The sequence below is a fragment of the Empidonax traillii genome, unplaced genomic scaffold (genome assembly GCF_003031625.1).
Source record: "Empidonax traillii isolate 1590-97213 ecotype Southwest subspecies unplaced genomic scaffold, ASM303162v1 scaffold432:size744455, whole genome shotgun sequence".
In the NCBI taxonomy this organism is placed as follows: Eukaryota; Metazoa; Chordata; class Aves; order Passeriformes; family Tyrannidae; genus Empidonax; species Empidonax traillii.
In genome coordinates, this window is record NW_020955625.1 from 567,123 (window position 1) to 593,016 (window position 25,894).

At 43.5% G+C, this 25,894-nt stretch overlaps 1 protein-coding gene across 1 annotated transcript in view; it reads left to right on the forward strand.

Annotated features, from left to right (window-relative positions):
* Nucleotides 1-20,802, forward strand: part of GPI (glucose-6-phosphate isomerase) — a 22,366-nt gene extending 1,564 nt beyond the window's left edge. Inside the window, exons 2-18 of the mRNA XM_027894525.1 lie at nt 3,141-3,231; nt 4,146-4,214; nt 6,991-7,110; nt 8,868-8,951; nt 9,043-9,189; nt 10,881-10,952; nt 11,915-11,959; nt 12,673-12,726; nt 13,661-13,721; nt 15,243-15,286; nt 15,506-15,658; nt 15,975-16,104; nt 16,481-16,557; nt 17,528-17,656; nt 18,046-18,121; nt 18,204-18,270; nt 19,769-20,802. Of these exons, the coding sequence (XP_027750326.1) occupies nt 3,141-3,231; nt 4,146-4,214; nt 6,991-7,110; nt 8,868-8,951; nt 9,043-9,189; nt 10,881-10,952; nt 11,915-11,959; nt 12,673-12,726; nt 13,661-13,721; nt 15,243-15,286; nt 15,506-15,658; nt 15,975-16,104; nt 16,481-16,557; nt 17,528-17,656; nt 18,046-18,121; nt 18,204-18,270; nt 19,769-19,892 (1,543 nt within the window). The 3' untranslated portion in view covers nt 19,893-20,802. The remainder of the gene's footprint in view (nt 1-3,140; nt 3,232-4,145; nt 4,215-6,990; nt 7,111-8,867; nt 8,952-9,042; nt 9,190-10,880; nt 10,953-11,914; nt 11,960-12,672; nt 12,727-13,660; nt 13,722-15,242; nt 15,287-15,505; nt 15,659-15,974; nt 16,105-16,480; nt 16,558-17,527; nt 17,657-18,045; nt 18,122-18,203; nt 18,271-19,768) is intronic.
* The last annotated feature ends 5,092 nt before the right edge of the window (nt 20,803-25,894 follow it).

Genomic DNA, 25,894 nt, shown 5'->3' on the forward strand with positions numbered 1-25,894 from the left:
TCTATCGACTCTTCACTGATGGAGCTAGTTCTGGTTTCAGTTTTTCCTTTTCTCCAGCATTTTCTCTGTGAAATGTTCTTTAGCAGGGTTATCTGTTTCAAATAGTTACCCAAATCTGTGTCCTTTTGTGCTCCCCATAAGTGGAGGACACAGTTCAAGTGTTAAAGGTTTAGTGTCATCTCCTGTAATCCTTTCTTGTAATTATTTCAGTCCTGTTTCCCGATAAACCCCCACGTTCTGGACTAGGAGCACTTTCTTGTAGCCAAGTACAGTTGCAGAGCTGATGGCCTGTGTTGGACAGATCTGCATGTGTTCTGATGGCCACTCTGAGCCAGCCCAGCAGGATGAGGGTAGTTAACATCTCCTCAAAACCCCAAGTAGCCTGGAGGTTTTGGTCCTCTGCAGTTTGCACTTCTCTCCTCATGTGCAATTAAGCTTTATGAATGTATTTGTTAGCCCTGTAGGTGTTATAAAATCCCTGATTGTCTCCCTTCCTTTAGAAGGAAAAGAGAGACTTCTACTCATGTGAAAGGGCTTCCTCATACCGGTTCTGGAGGAATTTCAGACTGCTGTGAATAACTCTTAATCTGAATATTATATCTTTGAGCATAGGTATTTATTTAATGTTCTTCTAAGAACCCTACACTGACTGATCACATCCTACAGAATTTAGATAGAAGATCCTTTTGTTCTTTTGTCCTTTTTTCTGCCTCAGAACTTGTATATCCTATTTTCCTGGTTAGTGTAGTCATACCTGTAAGATACACCTTTGTCTTTCTTTGCTACCCAAGGTGCTAAGGTATGGTCTGGTAGGAACAGGGGGTCTTAACAGTGTTGTTCACTGGAAATGACTAGTTTTGAAGGGGTTAGAACAGATAAAATGCAGCCATCATAAAACTCAGCAGGTCATAGAGACCTGGGTGCTGATTTAGGCAGTGCTGGTGCAGACAGCTATTGCAAAGTCTAAGGGAGTTACACTGGAGTTACACTCCTGCTGGTTGGCTTGTCCACTATGAAGGATCAGAAGGAGCCTCCAAGCTAAATGGGAAGCGTGGTGGGAGATCAAATCCCTGAGGTGCTGCAGGTGAGCTGCTGCTGAAGGGCTGCATCGCTCCAGGGTGGCTGTGGCTGACGTGCCAGGGCTCGTGTCCCACCTGGGCAGCGCTGCCCTGAGCTGCTGCATTGCAGAGGGGGCAGTTGGGCACAGCTGAGCTGCTCTTTGCAGGAAGGGTGGATCCCCTGGTGTAAGGGCTTAGCAGAGATTACACTGCACTGTGTGTTCCACCCTGTGTGTGGCAGCTCAATCTGCTGCCATTGCTTCCTTTTGGCAGGAAATGTCTCGGGTAGCACCTTTCTGCAGGTGGTTCACGTGAGCAGTGACTTCAGCAGCCATAATTTCATGGGGTATTTTGACTTTAGGTCTAGTGGGATTGATTTTTTTTTTTTGTATTCATACAAGTAAAATATTGAATTGTAGATGTAAGATGTATGTCAGGTAAACAAACATGAAATCCTAATCTTTTCTTTGGGGAGTAGAACACTGGGAGAAGTTATCATCCACAGTTTAATGTAGAAGGAGAATTTCTAGAGTTCTACTTCTGTACACTGAAGAAGTGTTATTGTACTAATGGCCTTGCTGTATCATTAGTGAAATGGGTTCAAGTCTGAGATGAGTCTGTGAATAAATTGCATCAGATTTTGAAGATTTGTTCTTATTTTTCTTCTGTACTGTATCAATGAAAGGCAGTTTTGGCAGGTGAGAGGTCCCAGTCCTTCCCTTAGCCAGCCATATCCCAGGTATCCTTGTGCTGGATGGTCTGGATTTCAGGATTACTCTTTGCAGCCCACTGAGGAGAAGGTGATTACCAGCACTGATACTGGTTTTCCTTGCTTATAAAAGAAACACAGCTCTAAGACTGTGTTGAAGAGACCTTCCTTCCCTTAGTTAGTGCCTCATGTGTTTGAAGACCAAAAAAGATGTTCCTGTGCTTTTCCTGAAGTCATTGAAACCACTAAAATGTTTAGACCTTGCTGTAATTGCTGTTCCTGGGTTCAGCTCATCCTTGCTCTGCAGAATCCTGCCTGCTCTGCCATGTTATGTATGCTTGGAATCACAACTGTGCCGTGGCTTGTCCCTGGGAAGGCTCTTTGGTGGTGACTGAAATGACAGGGCGTGTTTCTGTGCTCAGGTACTGAGAAGGAAGAAGCAGGGGGACAATGACCAAGGCAGAAACTCTGAGAATGGACAGGGCTGCAATTTCCTGGGGGGATGGGGGGGGGTGTGGAGCAACAGGGAGAGCAAGAGATGCTTTAACAGAAGGCTGAGTTAGTGACTGAACTCAGTTCCTCCGTTAGAATACATGTACATATTTGGTTGGGAAATAGTGCAAAGCAGAAATGGGTAAGAAACCAGTGTTGTAAGGGACTAGAGGAGCTGTAGAACTCACATAAACACAAGGATACAAATACAAACAGGCTCACCTGGTTTCTACTGGACTACCATTTCTGTGTTTCATTTCAGATATGATATATTTATATATATATATGTGCTTGTATTCTAAACTGTTAGGCTCTAGCTTGCAGATGATTAGTCAAGTAATTTGGAGACTTCCACGGAGTCAGTGAGGACTGTGAGACTAAACCATGTGGAGATGGGGTTTAATTCTGCACAGTAGTTGACAAGATGTTTCTGTACATTAAGTTGTATGATTTTTAAATTAGGCTATCTCAAGTCTGTGTGAAAAAATGACTGACTGTATTTTTAAAAGGATGTGTGGGAAGACAGGTTAATTTTTCAGCAGCAGGAGAGTGTGATTAGCTCCTTAGGAAAACACTAATTATTGCTGGGGAATGCTGGTGGCTCAGTGAAAACAGAATGTGATTGTCCAGCTATGCATCAAATATACTTGATTGTATTTGGATTTTCACAAGCAGAAAGTGGACACTAATTCAGCATGTTGAAAAACATGGTCTTCAACAGAAGGAACACAGTGGTAAGTCATTTTTTGCAGCTTGTTGGGCGGATTGGTCACTCACATCATCTTTAGTAACTCAGTGTAATTAGGGTTCCTGTTGTTGTGTAATATGTAGAGGAGCCCTGTTAAGGAAGGTGCAACTAAACAGCCTGTTGGTTTTGACAGCTTGACCCTGAACACTGACCATGGGGATATCCTACTGGATTACTCCAAGAACCTCGTCACAGAAGACGTGATGAAAATGCTGATGGAACTGGTAACTATTGAAATGTGGCATTAATAAACCAAAGAGCTTTTAGAAAAGCGAAGTTGTGCCTGCAGCTCACTGTTCTAGCATTGCTGGTGTCCATTAGTTCTGGGGCTGAGAGTGCAAGTTAAAAGGCATCTGTGTACAGATCTTGGCTCTGTTCAGATTGCTGCTTCGTCATCCAGCCCCAAGTTACAAGGCCATTTTTCAACGGGCAGAACTGTTTCTTGTGCTCACTGAAAAGATGTTTGTCACTATAAATTCCAGCTGGCATATAGCTCTGGTATTGAGGTCTGCAGTAAAATAAGAGATTCCTGTAAAATTGCAAGAGAAGGCCATGGCTTCGATACCTGCCACTGAACCAAATTTCATGTCATCCAGTCTTACTTTTGAGATTCATTTGCAGTTGGATCTGTTTTAAGAAAGAAGTTTGTATCATTAATTTCAATTTAGCAGGGTGTTCACATTTACAACCCTTCCTTCTTTCAGCATTGGTTCAGCCCAAAGGCTCAGACACACGATGCAGAGTTTTAAAAAGGGAAGAATTAGCAAAAGTGGCCGTAGCAAAATTACTGTTGCTGCCCTTCAGTTTTAAAAAAATAAACTTTGAGCTGGTGCAAGGAATCATTAATGAATCCTGTAGCAGCATGACAACATGGAACAGAGAAATTAATATGGATTCATTGCATCTGGGTCTTTCAGCACAGGTTACTCTGTAACCTCTTAAGGAAACAAACAGCATAAAAATACTTCCAAATGGCAGGATCAATCTTTTATCTAGAGTCTAGTGGGTCTTTTAATCTAATTTAACTTGTGTTTTGCTATCTTGTGTTGGGTGTTCATAGTCTTTGATGTAGCAGGGCCTTTGCAGTGCATGCTGAGTCCTACTATTTTTAAGAGGAATCTGTACTTGCATTTCTCAGGCGAAGTCACGGGGCGTGGAGAGTGCCAGGGAGCGCATGTTCAGCGGGGAGAAGATCAACTTCACTGAGGTAAGGCTATTTCTGTCCTTCAGTTGTGCCTCTGTACTGTGGATGTTTGTGCATCTGTGGAAGCAAAGTCATGAAAAAACTTACTTTAATTGCTCCTTGGAAATGCTGAGTGGTTGTAATGTTTGTTGCACTACTTACAGGAGAAATTTTTACAGCTCTGACTAAAAACAGCAGAAAACGTGTGTGAATAATGCTACTCAATCCTTCAATACATCCCTTAAATTTTTAGAGATTTTGGTGGTATTTTTTTTCTCTTCTCTTCTCTTCCCTCTTTTGTAGAGAGGAAGATGAGTTAGATCTTGCAAAGGGCATGGAGCAGAGTGTTGCATCCCAGGTATCCCTTATGTGCTTTTTGCCTGATGTCAGTGCTCATAAAGCTCAGTAATGGCCTACAAGATGTGGGTGAGGATTGTGTCAGACTCTGCTTTGTGCTGTGATGCTGCTTGGCCTTGGGTACCTTGAACAGTCAAGACTATAAACCATTTTGGGAAATGCAGCCCTTGTATTTCAGTGCCTTCCTCTCCGTGGAGATCTGAAGGTTGTAGTTGTGGTTAAATCTTCATTAAAACATCCAGAAAGCCAACTGTACTTTTTTCCTAATATAAAAAATGGGATGAAAACTAGAAACTCAGCAGTGTAGTGGGTTTTATTAGTCTGCCTGAAAAATTAGAGGCTGTTTAGTAGTTCGAGGCAAACTCACAGAAATCAGTGTTTCCTTTGACTTGGCTATTAACTGCTTTAGCTCTTGCACAAGCTGTTTGCTTAAAGTAACTCAGCAGTTGGACATTGTATTGTTAGTGAATGATTCATGTTTGTTGAAATGCACAGTCAGAAACAGATAAAGCTTCACTGGAGAAGTGGTTCCTCTTCCTTCTGTATTAATGCCTTCAACTTACAGGTGTAACTAGTGAAAAAAGTGGGGACAGGAAGTAGGGAAAGAGGGGGAGAAATCTTAGTTCTCCCTGGAGGGTTTTCTCAGATATTGCCCTTCCCCAGCCTCATGTAGCACAAATTATTACAGGGTCAGCCCAGCTCTGACTGTATATTATGGAGTTCTTGTCATTGGCTGTGTGAGAGCAGCTGAAATCTGCTCAGAAGGAGATGATTTTCAGAAATCACTTAAAACACAGTATTAAACTGTTGCATTTGGTTTCTGTTGCTGCTTCCCTAATACCACTTAATGTATCAGCTACCTGCAGGATGAGTCTAATAACTTCTGCTTTCATATCAGGGTGTTTCCAAGTCAGAAGTTGACGTAGGTTTAAATGTTTTTCTGTTTGTACAGAAAATCAAATCAAGTTGGTTTGGCTCTGTAATGGGCGTATGTGGGCAATGTGAGATTGTCCTGAGACACCAAACAGCATCTGTCAAACAGTGGGACTGAACCACAAGCAAGAAGACATAAGGGAGCTGCTTAATGGCAAGAATTGACTTGTCCACTACTCCTGATCTGATTTAGAACATTTTTTAGATTTTTGTCTCAAGTATTTCAGACTTGTCTGTGTTTGGTGCTGCAGGCATTGGCTGTATGGTGTGTGCTAATGTGGAAGCTCTTTATAGTGCACCCAAGTGTGGCATTGCCAGGTGTTTGTCCCAGATGAGTTAAAACTTGCAGCTTGATATGGCCCAAAGAAAGTGCTTTACAAAGGTAACTCATCTGCCCGCTCTTCATGGGGACGGTCTTCACAGCCTGCATGATATTTGGGAAGCACTTTGCTTGGCAGTAGATATCAGGTCCAATTTGACTGCTCCTCTGGGTTAAGACAAAGCATCCTTCAACCCTGGTAGTGAGCAGTATTTACTAAATACTGTGCTGCAAAAAAATTGCCTCTGTTCACCCCAAATTTCAGTGGGTACACTTTAATTAGCAAGTGAAAGAAGCTTTTCGTACTGCAAGTCAGTAAGCACGGACTCAATGATTTTTGAATTAGCATTTGGTATTTAAATCATAACTTGGCAGTTCATATTGTCTGTGTTGTCTTTGTCTCACAATGCCTCTCATTGTAGTGAGGAACAATGAGGTAGAGCAGACTAATTTTATAATTTGTTCCTTAGTATTGGCTAACTCCTTCATTCTGGATTAAAGCTGTTAAGCTCTTAAACAGGCAAACCACGGGCCAGATTTCAGTGCTTTGACTTGTGTGCAACTGGGGAGAATTAACATAATACAGTGCATGCTAAGGGTTTTTTTCTCATAACACAACTACCACCTACTTATCTGGTGTGCAGATATTCAGGCAACATTTGCTTGTGGGCAGTGGATAGATTAATGTGGCTATTGTATCCTTTTTGTCAGATGTTTAAATTACTGGGCCTTTCCTATGCGAAATGGATTACTCAGGATAACTGAGAAAGTGCCAGAGAAAATAACTTTGGCTGCTTGTTATAACAGATTTTTAGTATTGTCATCATTAAGAAGCAATTTCATTCTTGTGTATCTTAAGCCTGCCAAAATAAAGATCACCGGGTACTGAATATTGCTGAATTCTGAACCTCAACTTCTAAATGCTTTTAGGGGATTTTGAGGTTTCGTTTTATCCAAGTAAACTATTGCTTTGCATATTGTGTGCTGTTGTGAGCCTTGTGTTGTGTGAAGTGAGGGTGATTCAGATAGCTGGTGTGTGTGTGTGTACACACACTGAAAATGCTGCCCTACTAATCCCAGTTAATCTAAAGGATTTTTAGGTCCTGGAGATCACACTGCCTGGTGGATGAGGCAGCTGAGGCCTCTGGGTAGAACTTGGAAAGAGCCTCTTGTTGTTTTCCCTTGTTCCAGAACCGAGCTGTGCTCCACATCGCTCTGAGGAACCGCTCCAACACGCCCATACTCGTAGATGGGAAGGACGTCGTTCCAGAAGTAAACAAAGTGTTGGACAAGATGAAACACTTCTGCCAGGTATGAAGGAGCACCACAGTTTGTTGCATTTGTTGTGCACCCAGCCAGGTTCTCAGGTGTGTTGTGAAGCGCTGACTGTACACTGGTTCACAGGAGCTGCTGGCCTCTTGTTTGAGGTTTACAGCAGTTCTGGCTCAGGGGTGGAGTTGGAGCTGTTCTTATTGATTTACTCTTCTCTCTCTGTTCCCTGCTGGCTTGTTCTTTAATGGGCTTTCTATATCTTGTTCTTTCAGCAGTAATCTTGTGTTTACTTTGGAAGCTGTAAATCATTAAATGCCATTCAAATGTCTCTTAATTTTTTTGCTAATTTTTCAACTACTTCAAGTAGAAACTCTTAACATTTGTGTAAGATCAGGAGAGAGGTGGAGGCTCCCAGCTCAACTGCAATTTGATTGTACTCTATTTAAATAGTTTCTTAAAGATCTTCTGGCTTTATTAACAGAATCCTTTGTGATTCTGTTTTGTTTGCAGTAGAAGCTCCCTGAATAGTTTTTTAATGTATTTTAAACGTGGCTTGAGGACCTGGACCTGCTTGGCTGCTATTGTGAGTCTTACCCAGGTGGCAGTGACCAACCTTTAACCTGTGCTAAATGAGCCTGGCTTTTGTCCAGCTCCCAAACCACAATAACTGCCACTAATTGGTCTGAACTTGGTGGTTTCTTCAAATCCTGGGAGGATTGAATGGCTGTAGGAATTCCCAGCTTTCTGCCACTGTGGAGCTTTTAGCTGGTTAAGGTTTTGGGAGTGCAAAACAAGAGTTTTCCCTCTTGATTGCTGGATGGTGTGAATCACCACAGCCTGTGAGTATCTCATCCCACACAGGTGTCTCTTCTCTACAAAATAAAAATCAGGATAAGCAGTTTCCTTGAAAATACTAAAAAAAATGCTTGTTTCAGTTGACTGACTTAGCAGGTGGGGTTTTAGGACTGTGGTAACATCATCTACTGGGTTCAGGACTGTGTATATTAGAAATGGGTTTCCTGTTTGGAAAAATGAAAAGCTTAAACATCTGTCGGGAAGAAGAGCAACTATCAGCATAACTAAGTGCTTTGTAGAAAAATTGCTTTAAAATTGGAGAATTTACTTAAAAGGATTTGTTATGCCAGAAAGATTACTTTTGTGTTCGGAAAAAGAAGTGATAGATGGGCAAAATTCGGTACAGAGTTTGCTACTTAATGGTTGTCATTTTCTTTTGGAACTCTCAGTGGGTCTTAAAGAGCAAGAATAGAGCAGAAACTTGTACTATGGGCTGTGAAGGTGCAGCCCGGAAATAAATCCTACTGCAGAGCATACATGCAGTGGAAAAGCTTTTGAATGTTTGATTTGCCAGTAAATCGCTGTTTCAGCGGTTTTATTATTATTGGTGTCTTCTAGTTTAGTTAGTGAAGTCAGTTCTAATAAAAGACACTTAAAGAACTGCTTCAGGTTCAAATCTTTGTTGCAAATAGTGTCATTCCCAAGATTTTTTCATTTTTAGCTGATTTCTCTTGCCTTTGCCCACACTAAATGCTACACAGTGCACACAGGAGGAGAGCTCTTGAAGTGTGTGTCAGAGTTCCTGCACTCAGTGAAGTGTGATCTCAGGCATGACCCATGTCTGCAAGATAGCTCTGAGTGTGGGCCCCAAGGTCTAGAAACCTGAAAGTTGGCTTGGGAGACTCTCTACAGCAATGCCTGCAAGCCCAGCCTGTTTCCAGGGTTAGAATCCCTGGCTTTAGTGTCAGTAGAACATCTGATGGCAATGTTTTCTGCCGCAGAGGGTCCGCAGTGGTGAATGGAAAGGCTACTCTGGCAAGGCAATCACTGACGTGGTCAATGTTGGCATCGGTGGCTCTGACTTGGTGAGTTCCTGCCTGCTGTGCCCCCTGCACCTCTGTGTGTGTGTGGATGTGCCTGCAGTGACAATGACATGGAACTGTGGCTTCTGTGCAGGGCCCTCTGATGGTGACTGAAGCCCTGAAACCCTATTCCAAGGGAGGCCCTCGCGTCTGGTTTGTGTCCAACATCGACGGGACTCACATAGCCAAGACCCTGGCTGAGCTCAAACCAGACACCACTCTGTTCATCATTGCATCAAAGGTACGTCTGATCCGAGCGCTGGGGTGGCGCTTGGTCTGCCTGGGAAGAATTCAGGCAGAACAGAGGTCTGTCCACAGGAAGATCTAGGTTAGGGACTCCTAATAGGGACCATTTCTAAATGGGCCCGTTGGGATTCATTCTGAACTTGCAGTACAAGCTTGTGCTGCCCCTGAAATACTTGGGGATTCATAAATCAAGAGCTGAAAATTACTTAACCTAAACCAGATACATGAGCAGTTTCAGGTTGCCTGGGGTGTGTTTCTCAGTCAGTGCAAGTTTAAGTTTTATTCACAGCAGTTTGTTTTCCTGTACTTCTCTGAGGGTGGAATGTAGGATCCTATGGAGTTATTTCTTTGAAATTCCAGGTCTTGTCTTATTCCTGAAGGACTTCTGGTCCTGTATGTTAAGTGCACTTGTTAAGTGTTCTGGGTTTTTTGCACTAATGAATTGCAGGTAGTTTAAGACTCTCCATTTTAGTTTGGGATAGTAACAAAATACCTTCACCTAAATCACTTAAATGCTGAGTTCCTTGAGCACTATAAATACTAAGCTGCTTTACTTAGGAAGTACCAGCAGACTATCTTTACCTCTTTAAGGTGACACTTATTTCTGATTACAGACTGAATAGCTGCCTTTAAGTCTTGCCTCGATAATAACTGCCTCTGTAACCATAATTGCCAGTTCCATCTTCCTCTGAGGAATGGTTCTGTCTGAGCAGAGGGAAGGGATGGAGGCAAACTCCATGGTTATGTAACTTTGTAAAGCACAGTGGAAGCTTTCTGCTGCTGAAAACAATCTGCAGCAAATGAAGATGTGCAGGGCTGGCCATGCCCTGCCTTGGTGCTCATTATCCAATCTTGGCAAAGCTGCAGCTGAGCAACAACTTGTGGAATAACGAGGAAACTGCACAAAGTAATACTGATGGGTACTTGGAATAATTGAGTCCAGGGATCACGGTTCAAAGGCTTAGAAAACTGCCGGATTGAAAGAGTAACACTTCAGTTTCTGTTTGCCAGACTGTAGTTAGATAATTGGATACATTTGGAAGAGGATGAATGGCATTTTTTTTCCATAACAGGCTTGTGTTTCGTAATGAAATATTTCTGGGGATGGATGAGAGTAGGTTGAATCTAGTGTTCACCCTTAAAGCTAAATTTTGATGGCTGAGTAAATCAGAATGGTTGTAGATATTTGCAAAACTGCATGACTGAACTTCTGTGCACACTTCACGAAGCAGGAAAATGTTTTCCTCTAATCAGCAAACCAAAATTATGGCTAGAATCTTAGCAGAAGTGAGTGTTCCTCTGTGGAAAAAGGAGGAATTTAAAACAACAGGACAGTCCAGCTGGGTTATCTCATTTTGATGCTCAGTTGGGTCCTTTTTGGTTGAGTGGTAAAAGTTTGTTTTTTGTAGAAGACTAAAGTAGAAAACTTCAGTCTCAAAGTTTTGCAGAACAGCTGGGGAATAATTGTTCCAGTTCTGAACATGCTAGTTTAAAACCAGATGGGTGAATCTAGCAGCACTCGTGTTCACTGGATTAAAGAGTTGGCTTTCCTGTGCAGTCTGGCAGCAGCTGTGTTAGCACCTCTGGAAGCGCTCTGCTCTGCTTATTGGAACGTGGGATGCTTTACAGCCTCAAGTTGTTTGTTTGAGGAAGTGTTTCACTCATCTCCTTGTGTTTGCTGTGCAGACCTTCACCACCCAAGAGACGATCACCAACGCAGAGACGGCCAAGGAGTGGTTCCTGCGCGCTGCCAACGATGTGAGTGACTGCGTGGGGTAACCGGCACTGCAGCAGCTTCTTGGTTCCTCCCTGGTCCTTCTGTGTGCTTTGGAGCAGAGCCAGCGACTGCCCAAGCATGAGCTCGGCAAATGCTGTGCTTAGATGGTTTCAGTGCTTTGTTAGTGACAGACTATGTGCCCAATCAACGTGATAAACCCCCTGGTTTTTCATTAGAAATGGTTGTCATGCACTGTTCCCCCAGATCCTCCCTGCTGGGTAGCAGAGTGCAGTGTTTGCCTCGGAGCTGGCCAGAACTGTGGTACAACTACTGAGACATGAAAAGTAGAGTGTCTGTGGCACCACCTTTTGCTTGTCAAATCCTGAAAAACTAGAAATGAAGCTGTGGTTGGAGGGATGGTCTGACGTTTCTGTGGCAGATGGCTGTGCTATGAATAGAAACCTTGTATTTGGCTCATGCTCTCCTGTTTCTAACTCTTACAAGGGAAAAAGCAGATACTGCCTCTTCAGGTAACTGAGATGGTCTGAACATACCCTGTTCAGTCAGGGTAGTTGTACTCAGTTTGAAATTCCTCATTACAGCGCTGTTGCAGGCAGCTTTGTTCACCAGAACACACACTGAAAGACCAAAGTCTGAATCTGGAGCTTGAGGTTTATCAGTAGTTCCAGTTGCCTTGATTGTTTGACCCTGGCTGGAAGGGTTGTGCCTGCACAGCCAGCTGCATGTGCTGTGAAGTGCTGGTGGTGGTGAGCAGTGAGGACTGCTCTGAGGGAACTGGAGTGCTGCTCTCCAGAGGCACTGATGGGAATGGGATCTTTGGGCACGCTGCCAAATCCCACACTCCATGGGAATTACATGGTTTCAAGTTCATAACGCACAAACAACTGTAGATATTCTGTGTAAATGGTAGCACATCAGCTTTATAACCAGAAATTAAACTAATTAGTATTTTAGATCTAACTGTACTTTTATCTTTATTAAGCCTTCAGCTGTGGCCAAGCATTTCGTTGCCTTGTCTACCAATGCTGTAAGTATAACCAGTGGAGTTTATTTTTATTGTGTACCTTTGAGATGGCCTCACTTGATAGTCCAGTAAGGAAACCTATCTTTTAAGATTCTTGAATACCAAATATTAGCATTCCTCTTGAAAGGAAGCCTATTGAAAGTAACTGAAACACTTCTAGAGCACTGAACTTCCATTATAGATGTGTGCTTTTTCTGCTACAGCTTTAAATCTGAAAGCAAGAGCTCTTATACTTGAAATGACTTGTTATTAATGAGTGTTACCTGTAATTGCTTAAGTATGTGTGAATGCAGTTATGTAAACAAATATCAGTCTAAACTCCAGGTGAGGGCTGAAGTGGACCAGGTAGTTTGAATAATGCTTCTGATGAACATAATGTACCTGCTGTGGGGTTTCATGCAAGTGGATGAAGTGGAGAGACCAATTAGGGGAGCACTGTGCAGTCACTGGCAGGCTGTTGGGTGCTGTGCTGGGAAATGCATTTCTTCCATTAGGGTTCTGGTCACTGTAAAGTGAATGTCAGCCCAGCTCTGAACTATATGGCCACTTATATCATCAGAAAAGGAACGTATGTTCATTTTTTAAGTAGAGGATGAAGTTGTGGAATTATGTATTTAATAGGTACCCAACTTGTTTGTTTGCTGGATATAAAGCTTTTTTAATACTGTTGGGTTTACTTATGGTGTTCTTACATGCTTTGGTTTTTTTTGTTTTAGCCTAAAGTTAAAGACTTTGGAATTGACCCAGAGAACATGTTTGAGTTTTGGGATGTAAGTAAATGTCTAATGTTATGTGGTAGATGATAACTGTTAGCATTTTCTGAGGCAAGTAAAGTGATTCCAACCTGGTGTCTGGAAACTGCCAAAGCACCTAAATTATAGTAGTTGCATTCAGTGCACTGAAACACCTGAAAACTCTTAACTAAAGGCAAACTGGGAACGTGACGGGCAAGCAAAACTCTTGGCCATGACATTAAAATCTTGCAGTCAAAGGTCTGAAGAGGAGCCTTCTGTGTTGTTGGCTGTCCAGTGAGCTGTGGAGTAACAGGAGATGCGAGTCTTGGCTTATTGCTCGGTGCAAGCAGTTATTATAAGCTGTGACATTTGACTGGGGGTGTGGGCAGTGTGTAAGCTGGGCCTATAAAGGTCAGACATCAGAAATGGGAGCCTGACTTGATATTTGTAGCAGATGCATATTTAAAGTATACTGCCCTTAGTCTTGTCCTTATACTTAATTAGAAGCAAGTTGACTTGTCTCACTGAGTAATTGCCTGACAAACCAGGTTTTAAAGCTGCTGTTTAGAAACTTTCCAGAGTGTTACCTTTCCCTAGCTAGGCTCAGAATCTTGCTGAAGCAGGCTTTACCTGCAGAGGGGTGATACTAGGAAAGCAGTTAATACAAGCTGCAAACTTGAGACTTGGAGGTGAACTGGAATCAGGGGGTCTGGCTCAACAAGTGTGATATAAATTAGACAAATAGGAGAACTTGAGACTTTGAAAAAATGCATACCTAAGGGGTAACCTTAGGGGGGCTGCTGCGAGGTGCAGGTTCCCTTGACTGTGCCATACAGTATGTAGTCAACTGTAACCAGAAAGAATATTGATTTTTGATGTCTAAACACATGCTGCTGTTTTCTAATAGCTTGAGTAAGTTGGAATGTGAAGGCTTTGAACTCGTCCATCTAAACCAATGTCTCGTTTGCAGTGGGTTGGGGGCCGCTACTCTCTCTGGTCTGCCATTGGTCTCTCCATTGCCCTGCATATTGGTAGGTATTCCTGGGGGCTCACCCTGCCAAGGATTAGTCTGTTTGCTTCAGGAATATAACTGTGGAATGCTTTAATGATAGTGGATTGTGGATCAGGTTTGGGGTGAACATTATTTACCTGGCCTACTCTAAACAGTTGGATATTTGTGCTAAAAAAGTCTGTAATGCAATGGAAATGTCAGTATTTTAGTACTGCAGATGCAGTTTTGGAAATTACCCATATGTGGGTACAAATAATCAAGTGGCATCTCTTTAGTCACTTGCATAGCCAAAAGTGACTGATTTGTGTAAAGCCCTGTCAGTGTTCAAAACCAGACCTTGCAACTGCCATTCCCAAGCTTGGAGGAGGATGTTTAGTACCTGTGAATGTTCACTAAACATCAAAATCCTGTGTCTCCAGTGCTGCATATGAGCTCTGCTCAGTATTGTTAACTATCTACCCTTCCCACTAATTCCTTGTGTTCCAGTACTTGCTCATCCTGGCTACAGAGCCTGGTGATTACATTTGTCCCCTCATCACTGCTTTCAGATGTTTCAAGCCTGAAACTATGATGTCATTTGTTTTTCTAAACAAAAGCTAGAATTCCCTTAGACTGGGGTTAAAAGAATAACAGTGGGTTTGGTGGGTTTGGAATTACATGAATAGCAGTTGTCATGTGTAGAAAAACCTACGATAAGAGCAAAATAAACCAGTCAGGCACTGACTGTTTTGTCTGCAATAAGTGTTCACTGCTGCTGTCAGACAGATCTGGTGCTGACTGCTGACATGGCAGTGTATCTGCACTTCTTCCTTAGGCTCTTCATCTCCCACAGCTGCCTTCTGACCATGGGTAGAGCTGCTGCTTTGATTGCCAAACACTTCACCTCCGAATTCCTACATAAGAATCAGGATTTCTGTCTTTGCAGGAAAGGAAACTAAAGTTAGTCCAAATATTCCTTAGTGAAAGCAAGTGGAGGTTTAAATACCCCAATCGTAAAGCAAACTCAGGTGAATTGTTGAGAGAACAGGGAAGGCAAGGGGGGAGCCTTTTTCTTTGAGAATCTTACTAGAGCTGTTTCTCCTCAGACCAACACAGAAATCCCTGTTTTGAAATAGCAGCCTTTGCCCTGTTTTCTGGGGGGATGTCTATCCCACTGGGGCTGTGAAGTGACTAAATGTTCAAACTTGCTGAAAACTATATAGCCTTAAAGCAGGCTCTGTATTAAATGCCCCTCTTTTCCTTTTAGTTGTTCATTCTGTCTGAATGGGGATTTTAGGCAAAGGTTTTTTGAATTATGTTTCATGAAGCTGGACTTGCTCTGAAGTCCAGGCTTAAAGCATAAGTAAATGTCTGGCTAAGGGAATGCAAATGTCAGGAGAAGTCGAAGTACAGCTTTTAACTTAAGTACAAAAAGTACAGCAATTAGTAGTTGGGAATCTTGTTGCATACAAGGAATCAGAAGTGTTTTACAGTTGTCTCTGCAAGAAAAACGCAGTTTGAGTTGTAATAGTAAATACAAACTAACTCTTCTCATTGTTAGGTTTTGACAACTTTGAGAATCTGCTTGCAGGAGCCCACTGGATGGTGAGTGTGGAATGCCTGTTCCAGATTTGTTCCTCTTTGAGTTGTTATGAAGGGAACTGAGGGCAGGTTGGTTTCTAAAGTTCAGCTCCCCCAGGTCCTCTCAGTGTTCCTGTGCTTGAGAAGCTCTCCCTGAATCACAGCAGCAATCAAACCAATATAGAGCTGGGAGGGGTGACAGCTGCTTTATCAGAAGTGTCAGTTCTCCCTTGTGTCACGCAGGACAATCACTTCCACACCGCCCCCCTGGAGAAGAACGCTCCTGTCCTGCTGGCCATGCTGGGGGTGTGGTACATCAACTGCTACGGCTGCGAGACCCACGCCCTGCTGCCCTACGACCAGTACATGCACCGCTTCGCTGCCTACTTCCAGCAGGTAGGGAATGCTCCCAGGGGGATAACCTTGGCACATAACCCTCTGCCCTGGCTCTGGGACCTGAATGCACGTGCTGGTTAAAGCTGTGGTCCCTTCAGTTTGTGTAATCAGTGGCCTAAAGAGCCTGGTGCCGAGATTGATATCAGCTCATTTGCTCAGTTACTTTCTCATACCTCCATTGTCTGGATGTCCATAAGTTAAGCAGCTGTATCCCTGATGCTTAGAGAATTTCTGTAGTCAAGCAGTGTTCATTATAGCTGAAATATGTCTGGGAGCTTGTCCTGCTACTGAGTGATCCCCCCTTCCCCTCTTCCAGGGTGACATGGAGTCTAATGGCAAGTACATCACCAAGAAGGGCTCCCGTGTGGACTACAACACCGGCCCCATCGTGTGGGGGGAGCCCGGCACCAACGGGCAGCACGCCTTCTACCAGCTCATCCACCAAGGTGAGCTGACAGCAGGCCCTGCTGCATCCTGCAGCTCAAGTCTGAATGGCTGCAAAGCTGCAGGAGGCTGCACAGTCAGCACTGCTTTGGAGGCTGGGTTCTTACCTAGCCTAGCATTACATTGCTATGGGGCTCTTAATTAGTGGCTTTTGGAGGCTACAAGATGCAGGTTTTACCTACAGTAAGGAGGGTCAAATAAAGCTGCAGCTGCTGAGCTGTGTTGTTACTTCCCCCCTGCTGTTAATAGTAAAAAAGCTCCTTCTTATAAAACTTTCAGAAGTGACTGAGTCTGCCAGTAACTCTGAAAATGGGGTGAGAATTGAAGATTTTCTAGGACTTTGCTGTTGCAGGGTTATTAATCTGGCTTTTCTTACAGGAACTCGCATGATTCCCTGTGACTTTCTGATCCCGGTGCAGACCCAGCACCCCATCAGAAATGGCTTGCATCACAAGGTAGGAAGTTCTTTGTCAGGGCACCCATATTTCTTGTGGCTGAAGGCATTGAAGCTTATTCGGTGCTTCAGTGTGCAATATTTCCAAATGTCCCTTCGGAACTGTGCACGTGGGCTCTGTCAACATTCACAACACATTTGAAAATATCTAAATCATAATTGCATGTTATCTGTAGTAGGCAATACAGTGGTGTGTTTATTCTTGAAGAAATTATGGCCACAGTTCTTGAGGCAGCTTGAGGTGTGTCCTGTGGGCCAACTGAAGCTGGAAACAGTTGAGCAATGAAGTCTTTAGAGGGAAAACTCTTTGTAGGAGTTGCAAGGAGTGTAGTTCTTGCAGAGTGGGAAGAAGTGAACTCAGGCCTGATGTAACAGCATCTCTGAGGAAGTTTTCAAGTCTTAAACTCTAGGATAAAACTTAATCAGCATGGTTGGGGTGGTGGCTTCTACACGGATGTTTTTAACCTGTACAGTTTTTAGTTTAATGTATTGTCCAACTAAGAGTTTCCACTAAACTTAGAATTTTATTTAACTTCCACAGGTGGAAACATGTCCAGGTCTATCACTTAATACATACTTCAGAAAAAGCATGTTTCCTCATTAAACTTCAGTCATGTCATGATTTCAGATTACACAATTGGAATGGCACTTGTAATAATAATTATTTTGTCAACACCAAGTACAGGTGGAAGTTGAGTATGACTTTGCAAAAGAAGGGGAGTAAAGGTTTCATTTAACTGTAGATACAGTAAGAGTTTATCTTCAGTGTAAACACAAGGGAATTTGCAGGCTAACATTAGAGGGGGAATAGGAAACTAGAAACTTGTATTGCCTTGGCAGGGATTGCATCTTAGTCACCTATTGGTTACCTGTAACTGATCTCTGCACCTGGATTTCCATGGCATGGAACAAAAGCATAGGCTGTACTGGGTGAAAGGGAAAGCTGAGGTGTGTTTGTGTGTACCTTCCAGATCCTTCTGGCCAACTTCCTGGCTCAGACAGAGGCGCTGATGAAGGGCAAGACGGCCGAGGAGGCTCGGAAGGAGCTGCAGGCGGCGGGGCTGAGCGGGGAGGCCCTGGAGAAGCTCCTTCCCCACAAGGTACTGGGCCCTGGCCCGTGGGCTCTGCTGCTGGGGGGACACGGGGGGCAGTCAGGGCAGGTGCAATGAGCCCTTGGGCTAAAGCTCCTTGCTCTGGAGCCTTTTGGGGCATTTCAGGAGAGATGAGTTAGCTCAGCCTTGGGATATTGCCTTGTTTTGTTGCTTGTAGCCCCCAGTAGCCAGCAGTGCTGCTGGGAGAGGAGTTTGCTGTTGTGTTTGTCATAACACATGGAAGTGATACAATTTTATGGCTGAAGGTGTTAGTCCTTAGAGCTTCCAGGACTTTGTTTTTGCTGCTAATGCAAATAGTTCAGTGAGGACTGGGAGAAAATGTTTCTGATGTAAGTTTTAAAACAAATTAGATGACAATGTAACTCTTGTTTTGAAAGGTCTTTGAGGGAAATCGACCAACCAATTCCATCGTGTTTACAAAACTCAACCCATTCACTCTGGGAGCCATCATTGGTGAGTAAACAGATCTCTCATCTGGGAATGTTTATTAAGACTTTCTGATCAAGTTTATTGACAAATCTCTTTCTGCTTCCAGCCATGTACGAGCACAAGATATTTGTTCAAGGAGTTGTCTGGGATATTAACAGTTATGACCAGTGGGGGTAAGTTTCCATGTTCTGTTACTTGCATATTTATAGACTGTGGTATTTCTTAAACTATCCTGACTTAGAGAAAAGACAACAAAAAAAGTGTCATACTTGGAGCAAATTATTATAGGGTAATTTTAAGTGAAAACATTTTCTGGGGATAAGTCACTGTGTTCGTATTCAGTCATGCACAGGGACTCTGTAGATACAATTTTAGCTGAGGACCTGTGCTTAGTTGGATTTGGAAGAATCCTATGAATGCAGAAAAGGGGCAGTAATGAGGATGGTAGTCAAGCAGGCTGAACACAGGCTCTGAGAATTAGAAAGGAAAAATATTTTCCCTTACAGAAAGTGAAAAAGAGTTATTTTACCTCTAGAAACGTTTAGTAGGCATTTTGAATGGCGTCTGTTAAGGCAAAGACCGACCACCTCTGAGTTCTCCTGTATGGAGAGGCAAGAACGTTTCCTGGCAGAGCCCTGTGTGACTGAGGGCTCTGGAGCTCCATGTGCACCACAGCATCTTTGAGGAACTCATCACTGGAATGGACAGACTCCTCCCAATGGGAGATTTAATCAGGAGCTACCAGATGGTTTTTAATCTGTAGCAATAGGAACTGTACAACATCCTGTATGAAGGCTGAGGTGGAGGGATTGGGACAAAGGTAAGGTTTTTCAGGTGCAGCCTGCCTGTGTTGTGAGGGCTTATTTTGAAGACACATTTGCTCTACAGATGTAGAGTATCAGTTTACAGTAAGCTGTGTTCTTAAAGGCTGAAGGGTAGCCTTTGTACATGTATTCTTGGAGCCGTGTTCTTTAAAATATTGTAGTAGAACCTGAGAAGGGAACGCTGTCAAGTACAGGCTGTACTGCTGTAAACTCTGAAATCAGGAGTGAGAGAGGAGTAAGTACAGCTTATACTGCCACACAAAAAAAACCCTAGAATGGCATCCAAAACTGTGGAATGTGGGGACACTGTAGGACCAGCCTAGTTTCTTACAGCAGCTGGGCTATCCCAGGTTCTTATCCTGTGAGGCTGTACCTCCTGGAGAGCCCTCTGTAGTGCAGGGGATGCTTCCAGGCCTGCAGCTCAGCTGCTGTTTATTGTCGTGGTGCCATAAATTGGTGTTCTGAGCAGTGTCATGGTCAGCAGTGAGCAGGAACGAGCTGAATGCCTTCCCTGGGGTAGGCTGCATAACACCAGTGAATACTGAGGGGAAAGGACTCTGCTTAACTTCTAAAACAAAACATTCTCTTCAGACATCCTGTAATTTGAGCTGGTTGTTCAGCTAAGCAGCTGTGAGAACTCCAGTTGTTTATGAATGGCACTGAGTTAAATACTTCGTAATTTGTGAGGGGAGAAGCATCATAATGTTCACTTGGAAATTAATTTTACTAGCATCTATTTTTAATGTCAGTGGCTTATAGTAAATACTCTTAAGTTGTTAGCACTAGTGTCTTTCAGCTTTTCAGTTCACTAATGCTTTTCTTTCTTCTTCTGCTTTTATAAATGCAGAGTCGAGCTTGGAAAACAACTTGCCAAGAAAATTGAGCCCGAACTGGAGTCAGATGCTCCAGTGACATCTCATGATAGCTCAACAAATGGGCTCATCAACTTCATCAAAAAACACAGAGCCTGAAAGGAAGTACTTGGAGGACATCGACAATCTCACCACCGAATACCCAAATCTCTTGTAGTTGTGCTTTTTTAGCCACTTCTAACAAAAATAGCACTTTACAGACGTAGCTTCTTCACTTGTTGCGGTTAATCTTGTTGCGTCAAGTGTTACAAATGGAAACTAGTTTTGTGAAACCCTGAGATTGTCTAGTTGCTTTCTATTTTTGTGGCTGTTAATCTGTAAAGTGCAGCTGGTATATTCCTCAGTTCTTACCCCTCATCTTCCTTAAAGATGATCACCTACCGATGTTAGAAAATAAAAGGTATGATGGATGAGTAAAACTTCTTCACTCTTTAAAGTGCAGCCCTAGTAACATTTGCCTCACTCACTGTGTAAGGTTCTTTGAAGCCACATAAACTAATTTCTGTCTCTTTGGACTGGCTCTGCTGTAAGCTGGAAACTAGAATGTGTTCAGAGAATCAAATCTACAGCTGTAGGTTGTTCAGGTTAGACATTTCATGCATTTGAGCAAGATACAGATTTATTTTTTTTCCGAATGCTACTGTGAAAATGAAAGTTTACTGATGTTTGGTAAAAGTTTTCGTGTTTTGTCTGTAAGCTATGTGGACAGCTATCCAAAAAAAGAAAACTCCTGGATTGACTTATACCAGTTTTCCAGAGTTTGTGAAGCAAAAGGTTGGGATCACTTGCGGAAGAAGTGTATTTTTGGTATCCTAGAGGGGCAATTTCACACTCTTAAATCAGCATCACTGTCCAACAACAACAAAAAAATAGAGAAACCTGTTTGTCAACAAGTTGTTTATCCTCTTTTGTCCTCTACTACTGTTAACCCCTCTTTGCTAGTGGACTGGCATGCTCTGGCCTTTTGTTCTGTAACACCTTTAATAAAGGTAAGACACAAGCATTGAAAGGACACTGTGGTTCTGATGCTCCTAACCCTTCCTGACAAATGCTGACTGCACTGAGCTGGTACCTCTCCCTGCCCATCTTTGCACGGCTTTGCTGCCAGGCCCCCTCTTTAATCTCACTGATGTCACATACCACCTTCATCCAGCGTTATGGATTATGATCAGCTCTGTCAAGCAAATTTTTCTACATAAAATGCGATCTCAAAAAGAGAACCCACTAGAGGGAAGCATCATGTTTTCTTTCACAGGCGGTTTTAAAACCTTTCATCCCTTTGAGCACAGCTTCCTCCTCTCGGGAGCGGCCTTTGGCATCTCCCTGCTGTGGTGTGCGGGCTGTGGAGACCAGGCGAGAGGAGCTGAGAGGAGCGCAGGAACCCTTTCTGAGGAACCCTTTCCTGAGGGAGCCCTTCCCGCGGGAAAAGCGGTCCTTTCCTGAGGGAGCCCTTTCCTGAGGGAGCCCTTTCCTGAGGGAGCCCTTTCTGAGGGCGCCTTTCCCGCGCCGCCATTGCCGCGCGCAGGGCGCCCCCTGGCGGCGGGAGGGCGGCCGGTGCCCTCAGGGCCCCCCGCCATGGCCGGTCCCGGCCCGCCTGCGGTGTCACCCCAGCACTGTACCTGCGGCTGCGAAATAAGCAGCCACGTCTCGCCGGCTCATCGCCAAAATGGCCAAAACTGTGACCTTACCGTTCACGGAGCAAATGGCTGCTCTGTGCCGTAACGCCTCGGGGCTGTAGTCGAACACGGAATAAAAGCGGTAAAGAGCTATTTTCTCCTGGGCGTGAGGGCAGGACCAGAGGGGCCACGAGTAACGATGTGGCTGCATTTTGAAGATGAAATGGCATAAAACCTGCATAGGGTTCAGGAACCCGCTGTCAGGGGCAGAGCTGGAGGCCAAGGGACAATCTCGCTGTTCCCGGGGCCCGTGGTCGCTGCCAGCCCCGGGGAGGGGACAGTGCCCCGGGCAGGACAGGCACGGGCAGCTTGGGGCTCAGCCCTTCGAGCTCCAGTGAATTGGTTTAAATCCTTCTGCTTCATACCGAGCCTGTCTTGATATCGATTCCTGCAAGAATGAAACTGATTTCTTCACCAGATAATAATCTTCATTCAGATAATAATCAAGTCCAGTCCAGTCAGTTCCAGCTGGGAAAGTGTGATGGGCACGGCTGAGCTCTCTGAAACTGTGTTGTCTTCTTGCAGGAGAGAACGAAAGGTGCCTGCAGTTAACAGAAACTTGTCAGACCCGTAAAATGGCACACAATCCCTAACCCTCCAATCCCTAATCCTCAAACCAGTGCACTTGCTACAAGACACGTTCCTCTTGAAGGGCTCTGAGGAAATACTGTGTGGAGATGCTTTAGTCAGTGTAAGTAGTTAATTTGATGATACATGTATAAAAAAAGCAATCTTTACACTTGCAATGCTAATTTAACTCTGTAACTGTAATGGCTTCTCAGCATCAAAATTAATCCATGAATGTATTTTAAGAGTTCTTGAGAAGATAATTACTGTATTCAAGGAAAAATTCTAATATTTTTAAAGAAAATTACGCTAAATTCATGCTATATTCCCACTGGACATGTACTTAATATAGACTGTGTGGGTTTGTGTGTAAAGGAGGAATATGTTAGCATGGTAATGGATCTTAAAAAAGCACCTCCACGTGCTATGACTGTAGTGAAGACATCTTCCAGTCTTTTTGTTTAAAGAGAATTCGGCAGGAATAATCAATCAGTGATCTCCTTCGACCCAATTCACAGTGATCTGATCTGCTGGGATGTTCTAATTTCCAAACTATCCTGCGCTACATGCAGAGTTCTGCAGACTCGATAATGGTAACAAGTGTGAGTTTAGGCTGCTTGAAGGAGGGTAAGAAATAAAACTTCCTAAGCTACACCAAGAGCTTCCCTTGAACCTGTTGCTGTTCTGGAGAAATGAGAAGCATTTACAGATCTGCAGTGCTAGTGCTTAAGTGGACAGGTCATGAGTCTGTCTAGAGAAGTCAAATAAAAAGAAGAAAACTTCATTTATTCCTTTATCTTTACCTTTTCTCAGGTAAAATTTTATGTTTAGCTATTCCTGAAAATATCCTGCTTTGGCAGTTCCTGCTGTTACTATTGTTAAAAAAGAATCGGAGTTTGGAGAGTTAGGTAGATGATAGCATATGACAGAGTAGTCAAGTTGGGAGCATTAAAGTTTTGCATAAATCTGGTTTTGGGAAGTTTCAGTAGGATGTTGGCGGGTGTGCATCTTGTCAGCTCCTCTGGAGATAAAAGTGAACCAGCTCACAGGCAAGGTTAGTGAAGTATTTTAGGGATTACAGGGTGTGGCCAACAGAAAGCAGCTTGGCTTCCAGAGAGAAGGGTTAAACAGCTTGGATTAATGAAAATTCAGCAGAGAAGAGCACGCTTTGGGCTGCTCCCTCAGTCAGATTCAGTGCTAGGAACTGAATTGCTCTACCTCCTCTGAAAGAGGCTTTTCAAGTTTTCCTTAGGTTTGTGGCACATGGGGATTGTCAAAATAGGTCAGATAAAAATTAGTCCTAAAGCTAAGCATTTCCAGATGGCTGATAATGTCCAGATAATTTTTTTATTGTGCTCTTAATTTTTCCTTTGAGTTCCTTCTTCACATTGAGTTTTCTGACAGAAGGAAAACATAAAATCCCAAGGGTCTTTTAAAACAACCATTCCCAAACCTGCTGGATGGAGCTGAAATTTCAGAAAGTATACTCTCAAAAATACTTGTAGTCCAGTTGTTTTAGTGTGCAGAGCTGGAAGCAGGCAGCGTTCAGCTGGCAAGGAGCTGGCCTGAGCCCATGCAGCTGAACACTCTCAAGTATGTGGCAGTTCCTAGAAAGGCTGAGCTCTGCCTTTCATCAGCAGCAACAGCCACAAGAGACAATATCTGCTTGGAAAAATCCTTCACCCAGGATAAAAGCAGAGCATACTGTTTGTTGTTGGAGAGGTTTTGAGTGCTAGTGAGCTGTAAAAAAAAAAATAAAATAAATCTTGAGTAGCAATTCCAATAGTTTTTTGTTGAATAGTCCTGCGTGGGTTTGGACTAATTAAAACCACCACTTTTGTCTTTGTAAATTAGTGAAGGACGTAACCAATGAATTTGACAAGTTCAGACCTTGAGTATGACTTGAGACAGACCAGGGCAGGAGGACAGGACAAGAGGGGCCAGCACTTTGCCCCCTTGCATCAGGACAAGAGGAAATGCTTCCAGTTGTGCCAGAGCTGGGAAAAATTTCTCCTCCAAAAGGATGATCAAGTATTGGAACAGGCTGCCCAGGGTAGTGATGCAATCATCATCCCAGGAAGTGTCCAAAGCATGTGTAGATGTGGTGCTTAGGGGCAGGGTTTGGTGGTGCATCTGGCAGGGTTAAGGGTTGGACCTGATGATCTTAGAGGCCCTAATGATTCTCTGATCATCTAGAGCCTCCCTGGACTTCTCCACAGCTAATCATCAGTGTTGATCTTCAAGAGCTTTTGAACATGAACTGCATCAGTTTGAGCTGGCCAAGTTAAAGCACTCTGTTGCCTAAGTCATGGGCAGTTCTCAGGTTATGTACATGCCCCCTGTAAGCACAGTGGATGTGGGGATGTCAGAGAAGTGAAAGAAAAATTGATATGGGGACTTCAGCCACTAATTTACAGGGTTAGGGTTATGGACCAAGGTCCATGGGGACCAGCTTGGGTCAAACCCTGCTCAGTTATACTCCCCCTGGATTGGGACTTTACTGAGGAGAGTTATTGTCTTACAGTTCATAACTAGGATTCCACAGACCAGCTAAAGTGTCTCACTGACTTCAGTAGGTGTGGGTCTGTGCCTTGGATTATTAACTGCAGTCACGAGGGGGTTTGGGTGGCCTGGATTTATGTGGTGAAGATACCTGGGGCTGCTTCAACCTGGTTACAGCTCCACCTCCCCACGGAGTAAGAGTTAAAACCAGAACTCTTCACTAAGAGGGGCATGCAAGGAACTCACAGTGCAGCCTGTGGAGTCTTTCTAACCTGGGCTCACAACTCTTTCAGAGGTGAGCAGGATTCAGTAATAAAAGGCACCAATTTTGTGTGAAATGTGTACCTTTGGAGCTAAAGTAAAGCTGTAGGAGAGGAAGGATGGAAACTACTTGACGTAGAAGAGGACCAAGAGTAGTGCTCTTCCTGGCTAAAAACATTTTGCCATTGAATAAGTTTAAGCTGGAACAAAATGAATGTGGTGGTGTCCTTGAAACTGATGGTACTTTTAGGAAGAGAGAGCATATATAGATATTTAAAATAGGCATAGGGGTTTTATACATATAGAAATACAATAAACTCATTTTCCCCTTTAAATCTTCAGAGCTCTTCCTTGTGGGAGATACTGGCATTCCCTTCATATTGGGTGGATTTACTACAAGGAAAGCTTGAGGAAACTTAAAAGTGTCCGGTTTTATTTAAAACCTTGGTGGTCTTTAACGGCTGCCCCACAGCTCCAGCCTGGTACAAACTTAAACAGAGCTCTTTGTTGCTCTTGAATGTGACATAATCCTTTCATCTGGCGTCCTGAATGAAGTATGCACATGGCTTTTTTGCTACCCCTGCTGGGCTGCCTTGTTACACCTTCAGAGCAAAGCCCCCCCAGTAAAAAAGCTCGGGCTCTGTCATCCCCCCTAATGCCAATAAACAACAGATAAGTATGGCATCTTTTGGCTTTAAAATGCTGCCCCTCGTTAAACTTGTGTGTTGAGGAAGGAAACGGCTCCCCCACATCATTGTTTCTTGCAGATACAGAGTACATTTTTTTGTTGTTTGCATGTTTGCTAATTTGAAGCTCTTTGAAGAATCCTACCGGGAGATCAAAGACAAAAGATTAGAACGTTTTTAATAAAGTGAAGAAGGATCAGGTTAGATCAAAGGGACAAGCTGACAGGAAATAAGTAGGTGCCGTTGTTGGCTGACACTTGCATGCTGTAGGGTGATTTCTGTGTTAATGTGAGGTCAGAAGGAGGATTGCTTTACATCTTATTGTCTCCAGACTTTGCTGACTGGGTGTGTCTTTGTACTTCGCTTTAATCTCAAAAATTAAAACCCATAAAGTCACAGTTTGGCTCAG